At 38.0% G+C, this 7640-nt stretch overlaps 1 protein-coding gene across 1 annotated transcript; it reads left to right on the forward strand.

Moving 5' to 3' along the window:
• Positions 1 to 262: 262 nt before the first annotated feature.
• Positions 263 to 7408, forward strand: LOC140967637 (uncharacterized). The gene is made up of 18 exons (XM_073428313.1): positions 263 to 471; positions 575 to 755; positions 1457 to 1813; positions 1904 to 2044; positions 2274 to 2406; positions 2484 to 2597; positions 2709 to 2782; positions 2861 to 2935; positions 3373 to 3465; positions 3549 to 3609; positions 3713 to 4045; positions 5241 to 5367; positions 5450 to 5549; positions 5637 to 5706; positions 5966 to 6118; positions 6202 to 6297; positions 6407 to 6726; positions 6877 to 7408. Exons 2-18 carry the CDS (start codon positions 669 to 671, stop codon positions 7057 to 7059), a joined length of 2517 nt encoding a protein of 838 aa, XP_073284414.1. The 5' UTR covers positions 263 to 471; positions 575 to 668; the 3' UTR covers positions 7060 to 7408.
• The last annotated feature ends 232 nt before the right edge of the window (positions 7409 to 7640 follow it).

Raw genomic sequence — 7640 nt, forward strand, 5'->3', positions numbered from 1 at the left:
TTCGAGCACAATTGAGTGTGTGTATTGAAATTTGTAATAATTTGTTTTAAAAATGTATTATTATTATTATTGATGTATTATCTTGGCCTTCTATATTTTTGGTCAAATTATTAGAATTTATCAAAAGAATTTCAATATTAAACTTCTTTATTTTTTAAAAAATGAATTTTTGCAATATTTATCATTTTCATTTCTTTACTTTGTTTTATCTATATTACATATGTTTATTCACATAAACAAAACATTAAAAAAAAGTAGATTAAAGAGGTTGAGGGAAGGCCGAATCAGAATTATTTCAGCTAACTCCACCCACTCCCACCAGCCTTTAACTTTCTCTGATTTATTGTAATTTTCAATATCTCGAGTTCTTATTCTCTCCACACCGTTAACTCCCTTGAGAGTTGCTACTTTACAACATTTCTAAAGCGTTTTCACGGTCCACTCGTACTGTCTTTGCATAATACAGCAGAGGTATTGTTGCTGCCATTCTTGGATGAGTTCTCCCAAAAGCTGAAATCTTTGGCCTTGTTTTGTGGATTTCAAGAGATTTCAGTTTCTGGGTTGTGTAATGCAGACGGGCTTGAGTTTTCTCTGCGGGTGGGAGCCGATCGGCGAAGTGCCGGCGATTTGATGGGAACGAGGTTTTCCGCGTCAAACGCCACCGTTTCATGGAGTTAAGGATTCGGTGTAACCGATGTGTCGAGATTCCTTCGCTTCCAAGATTTAAACTGAATTTGGTTCTCATTTGTGCCAAGGTAGTATCTATTTTGTTTTGTCTTCTTGTTCAGTTTACGGGTTCTTTGGATCCTTGTGGATTTTGTATGAAGTGAGAAGTAAAGATTAGATTTTTATTGAGGTCTTGTAGCTGTAGTTGAGAATTCCGTCGATTGGGGGCTGTTGCGGGGAGGTAATGCCGGGGAATAAAAATGGAAAATCTGCTAGGATTTTGGAACCTTATACTTGTCTTCCATTATCAGTTGCAAAATCTTGGATCGTGTTCCATTTAAATTTCGAGTTTGCGAACTTGGGTTTATTTTGGGAAGCTAATTTTGTATTTATCATTTTTGTGTCTTCCTGGTAAGATTTTGCTATTTGGGTTTGGCATCCCTCTCTATAGAATTTTGTGTTCCTTGTTTTTTTTATCATTATGATTCCAGTCTTTGCTGAATTGACTTATGGTCATGTAAACATGCATAAACTGTTTCTTAAATTTCTGTGTTTCTACAGGTGTGTTGATTCATGTCTTTGACTCTTTTCGAATAATGGATTTGGTTAGAGTTGGCATTATTTTGTTTACTTTAATAATCTAGTCTAACTTGCTCCAAGTGATTATTCCTGAATTTCTTGGGGCTTTTTGTACATCTTTCTTCTTGGAAATACCTCATACTGAATCACACACTAGTGTAAAATGTAGTATGTAAATTGACAGTAAAGTTGTTATCTGCCTGCATTTCAGGTTCTATTGGTATTGTTGTTGCTGGATGGTGTTTATTCAGCCAACAAAGATTTTACATTGCACAGGCAAGGACCTGATCAGGGCAAGGAGAACATAAAATCACATTCTTGTATTCACGATCAGATTATCCAGCAAAGGAAGAAACCTGGTCGTAAAGTTTATTCGGTTTCAGCCCAGCTTTATGACAAAGCTGATAATTCCAATTCACTTCACAGTAGGGGAAGGGCATTGCTCGGTCTATCTGAATCAGGGAAGCATCAGAATGATGCTAAGCAACCCATTAGGATTTATTTAAATTATGATGCTGTTGGTCATTCATCAGATAGAGACTGCCGAAATGCGGGGGATATTGTTAAGGCAAGCATCTGTAAAAACCACTTTTCAATTTATCACATTTAAAATTATGGCTGGGTTCTTTTACCTTTGCTTTTATATTTTGTTTACCAGCTTGGGGAACCAACTGGTGCTTCTATTTCTGGGGCACCTTCTTGTAACCCTCATGGCGATCCTCGGGTGTATGGGGACTGCTGGTATAATTGTACGCTAGACGACATAGCTGGAGATGACAAAAAGTATCGCCTTCGCAAGGTAATGGTCTTACTCGATTATTTTTGTGTATCCTGGTTGTCAACTGTTATCACATCGAAGGACCGAATGCTTGAAACTTACAAATGGCGATCGTTGAGTGATGGCAATTAGGTATCTATAGTAACGCCTTAATATTCGTGCAGATTAATAATAGTAGGAGATTCAGGGTGGAATTTGCACTGTTCAAGGTTGTCTCTTGAAAACACTTGAACATAATATATTTTTTCAGGCTCTTGGGCAAACAGCAGATTGGTTCAGTAGAGCCTTATCTGTTGAGCCTGTGAAGGGGAATTTACGTTTGAGTGGATATTCTGCTTGTGGACAAGATGGAGGCGTGCAGCTTCCAAGGGAATACGTGGAAGGTAACTTTTTTGCGCAAAGTAATCTCTGAGATGATGTGAAAAGCTTCCTTTAATAATAAAAATTATAATTTTTTCAGAGGGAGTTGCTAATGCGGATTTGGTTCTTTTCGTCACAACCAGACCAACAACAGGCAATACTCTTGCATGGGCAGTGGCATGTGAACGTGACCAATGGGGTCGTGCTATTGCTGGTATTTGTTTTGCCGTACTAAATTTTGAATGAGAGAAATTATTGTCAAGGCATTTATCCTATTCATTAACTGATGGAGGAGGATTACTACTGATGTATTTTTTGGATACAGGGCATGTAAATGTTGCACCTCGCCACTTGACTGCTGAAGCCGAAACTTTACTATCGGCCACTCTAATCCATGAGGTAGTTAATTTAAGCTACTAACTTTGAGAGTTAGGTAAGTGCCTTTTTGGTTAAGCTCTCGAGTTCATGCTTTTGTAGGTTGTGCATGTGCTTGGATTTGATCCCCATGCCTTCGCTCATTTCCGCGATGAGAGGAAAAGGAGGCGAGGTCGGGTAAGTAGTGCCATAATCTTTCTCGGTATTATGAAATTATGTCATTGGATGTTGTCCCTTGTGCATCTATGTTTTCAGTCTTCACTATCATTCATTTCCTAGAAGTGGAATTTCCCCTTGCATATGTGTCTCTGCAGGGTGATGAATTTTTATTTGTGGAACTGGTAAACATATTCTTTTTGCATAATACATTTTTCTGACTAAAATACGGAACTGAAATTACTTGACAATTACTTTTTGCACATAGAACTGAACGAAGACCGGACACCAGAAAATGCCATTTATCACCTTTTAAAAATTGTGAAAAGATATTCAAACAAGCAAAAGCTTGATACATGAGGAATCAATGGAAACATTCTACTTTAACCCTTACTTTAACTCCGACTCTGTCTTCTTGAGATCTGACTGAGCAATTTTTTTGTTGAACTACTTTGTAGGTTATTGATCTAGCTATGGATGAAAAACTTGGACGGATAGTAACAAGGGTGGTACTTCCTCGAGTCATCATGCACTCACGTCATCACTATGGGGTAGGTTATATATTTAACTTTGTTTTTACGAAGCCAAGAAAGTGTACCAGTGAACATTTCTTGCAATTTTTTCATGTTTCTAGGCTTTCTCAGCGAATTTCACGGGATTGGAGCTTGAAGATGGTGGTGGGCGCGGCACGTCAGGTTGTTCTCCGTTCTTGTTTCTTATTCCTATCAGTATCTGAGTATGCCCTTAACTTGATTATATCTTACTGCTGATTCTTATTTTGTCGTCAATTTTCCACAGGTTCCCATTGGGAGAAAAGACTTTTGATGAATGAAATTATGACCGGCTCGGTAGATACAAGATCAGTAGTTTCAAACATGACCCTTGCTTTGCTTGAGGATAGTGGATGGTACCGAGCAAATTACAGCATGGCAGATCACCTTGACTGGGGTCACAACCAAGGAATTGAGTTTATTACCTCACCTTGCAGCCGTTGGAAGGGTGCGTATCACTGCAACTCAACGCAGTTTTCTGGATGTACATATAACAGAGAAGCCGAAGGATACTGTCCTATAGTAAATTACAGTGGGGATCTTCCCCAATGGGCCCGCTACTTTCCACAGGCCAACAAAGGTGTGTTCTTGAGTTGCATTTCTTGAAGTTAAACTCTTATACTCAAACAACCATGTGTAACTTTTTTGAGTGTAATTCGTTTTAAATGTTATTAATGATATTAACTTGGATTATTTTGATTTCATATGCCAACTGAATTCACAAATATACTCTATTGACTTTACTTGAATCGTTGAGAGTAATAGCTTCTATTTTAACTTTCAATTTTGCTCTATCATCGTTGTTTAAATATACAAGGAGCCAACTTCCATTTTTTCCTTAGCTGATTACATAATTGTCAAAGGCGAGGCGAGAGGCGCTACTTGCGCCTGGGGAAATCCCAGGCGCAACGATTTACAAAGGCGAGCCCAGGCGCGCCTGAGATTGCCTTTTTTTTTAAAATTCAGTGACAGAGAAGTAGCATTTGAAAATGCAACTTCTCTGTTTTTTTTTTAATATTAACTTAAAATGTAAAAGGCCCAACCCAACCTTAAACCCTAGCAGCCCAGTTAATAAATTAAATATCATAAGGTGACAAGAGCAGAAGTGTGCAGACTACAACAGAATTACAGAAGCCAACAACGTGACAGCGTGAATAAGAGAAAGGACAAGAACCATTTATTGAAGAAAGCTCAGGTATCAGTTATAGTGACTCTGATGATTCGATGGAAGAAGATGAACTTGATTTGGATGATTGAAGAATTTTAATCGTGTTGCTTATTATAATGAACTTATTAATTATTTGTTGTTTTGTGTGACATTGTGACTTAATTATTTCATATTTTAATATATTATTCTAAGATAAATATATTTTTTTAAAAAATAAATAATGTGCGCCTTGCGCCTTGCGCCCTTGACAACTATGGCTGATTATAAACTAATCGAATCAGCTGGACAGAAAAAAACATCATTAATTTCTCTAATGCTTCTTTAGAAATGGAAAATAATGAAAACATTAACTTGAGATAGGATGTAACTCGAACAAGACTTGAAGAATATCCAGGGAATTCATGCTTCACTTCGAATGCATATATATGCTCTTTATTTGGTTAAGATGAATTCGACACAACGGATTCATTATATTATCGAACGAATTGATGGTAGTTGTTTCTGATTGACAATGGCTATAAATTTTATTTTGTTGTTTTTTAATGATGCGGAGAAATTATCCCAATAATTAATAGTCTGTCTAATGGGAATTTTCTCTCTCTTGCAGGTGGTCAGTCGTCATTGGCTGATTATTGCACTTATTTTGTAGCATACTCTGATGGGTCATGTATGGACACTAACAGTGCCCGGGCACCAGACAGGATGTTAGGTGAAGTCCGGGGAAGTAATTCAAGGTTAAATTTTGTTTAGAATGCTTTTATAGAATCACGAGTGTAAATTACGAATCAATTCTTTTCATATTGTTATTGCATGTAGATGTATGGCTTCATCGTTAGTGCGCAGTGGGTTTGTCAGGGGATCCACGATCCAAGGCAATGGTTGTTATCAGCACCGGTGTATGAACAATTCACTGGAGGTATGATTTGGTAAACAAACACATTTCTTGATGAGTTTCGAGGCTGTCAATATCACATCCTAAATATATTTATGAAAGTCTTTCTAGGTTGCCGTTGATGGTGTTTGGAAAACATGTTCTGAGGCTGGTGGACCTGTTCAATTTCCAGGCTTCAGTGGTAATTACATAACTTTATATGTGTAATGGTAACTTATACATGTATGTGCATATACCTATTCTGAGGCTGGTGGACCTGTACAATTTCCAGGCTTCAGTGGTAATTACATAACTTTATATGTGTAATGGTAACTTATACATGTATGTACATATACCTATGGTATATGTGTTGTGCCTGCGTATCTCTGTTTTATGTAAAAGGGTGTTACCACTCATTTGTTTCATAACCGATCGGTTAAAATGTCCACTGCTAATGTTAGGTGAACTGATCTGCCCAGCATACCACGAGCTTTGCAATGTCGATCCATTTCCTGTCTTTGGTTGGTGTCCTAATTCATGTAATTTTAATGGCGATTGCATTGATTCGCGATGCCATTGCTTTTTGGGGTTTGAGGGTTATGATTGTAGCGAACGTAAGTGTATCAACCCTCTGACGTACTGATATTTTATATAACTATATACGGTTTACGGTATCATCTTTCATTTTCATTTACAGGTACTTGCCCTAACAACTGTGGTGGTCATGGCAAGTGCCTTGATAGTGGTGTGTGCTATTGTGAAAACGGGTTCACTGGGACTGACTGTACTACAGGTAATATAACATTACACAGACCGACTTCCTTCAATACTAATTTCACGCAAAGCATATAAAAGTTATTTTTGCCAAGCGTTGGTTCACATGATACTCTTGTCATACGCAGCCATTTGCGATGAACAGTGCAGTCTACATGGTGGGGTCTGTGACGATGGTGTCTGTGAGTTCCGATGCTCAGATTATGCAGGCTACAAGTGCCAGAATAGCTCCACGCTTCTCCCCAGCCTCTCAGTATGCAAAGATGTGTTGGAGAAAGATGTGTTGGGGCAACATTGCGCGCCTAGTGAGTTGAGTATCTTGCAGCAGCTCGAAGAAGTAGTTGTGATGCCGAATTACCATAGGTTGTTCCCGGGAGGTCCTCGAAAATTTCTAAATTATATTAGAGGCCGAGACTGTGATGGAGCTGCTAAACGATTGTCCTGTTGGGTAAGTATTTTCTCCCTTATTTTTCCATTTGCACCTGTTAGTGGAAAGCCACTGGGGGTGGCTTAGGTGTTTATAAGGACTAGGGTCCACAAAGTACTGTAAGTCTATAATAAGTTGTCTTCTGATTCATTTTTGCCATATTCAAACCAGATATCTATCCAAATGTGTGACAAAGATGGCGACAATCGTCTACGTGTATGTCATTCGGCATGCCAATCTTATAACCTAGCATGCGGCGCATCACTTGATTGCTTGGACCAGACCCTCTTCAGCAACGAGGACCATGGTGAAGGTCTGTGCACTGGATGGGGCGAATTGAATTCATGGTTGTGACAATGGTTAAGACGGTAAACAAGCCGGGCAGCAACCATTGTGGGACTTATGTACATTGTATGTAGGATCTAGTTTTCCTTATTTTCTTCAATGATTTGTCATTTTTGGTAGGTAAAATTATGGCACAAATTGCAGGTGCGTGATAGTGTAGAAATCTTGACCATTCCCAGCCCAAAAGTGTTTAAAAAAAAAAATTGGGAGGGAATGGATGATTATTGAGGGTTTGGCTTTCGAAGAGGGTAGTCCAATTGTAGAGAACTGATACGGATGTATGAATTAGTACAGAAAATGTTGGAAAATTGTAAATGTAAATCGTTCCTGGTCTGTAGTATATATGTTGGTTTGTCCATTGAAAAGTAGTCGCCATATAGCATTTTGGCCCTTGTAATGTTGTCTTTTACAATTTTTTTTACCTAATTTAATTGGAATGAATGAATATAAATAATAAACGCATAAAAATTCTAACGAGATCTCAATATCTTTACTCCATGCATGCAAAGAAATTGCAAAACATGCAACGGAAATCATAAATTAAATTTGAGAATTTTGTATAAACTGCCCTCACCAATTTCCGAAATGAC

The sequence above is a fragment of the Primulina huaijiensis genome, chromosome 2 (assembly GCF_012295235.1).
Source record: "Primulina huaijiensis isolate GDHJ02 chromosome 2, ASM1229523v2, whole genome shotgun sequence".
NCBI lineage: Eukaryota > Viridiplantae > Streptophyta > Magnoliopsida > Lamiales > Gesneriaceae > Primulina > Primulina huaijiensis.

Excerpts from the sequence above, each read along its gene's own strand:
- LOC140967637 (XM_073428313.1), top strand. The coding sequence starts at position 669 with ATGGAGTTAAGGATTCGGTGTAACCGATGTGTCGAGATTCCTTCGCTT. Across the intron at positions 3,466-3,548 it reads ACTCACGTCATCACTATGGG|GCTTTCTCAGCGAATTTCAC; the intron begins GTAGGTTATATA and ends TCATGTTTCTAG. Across the intron at positions 5,707-5,965 it reads TCAATTTCCAGGCTTCAGTG|GTGAACTGATCTGCCCAGCA; the intron begins GTAATTACATAA and ends TGCTAATGTTAG.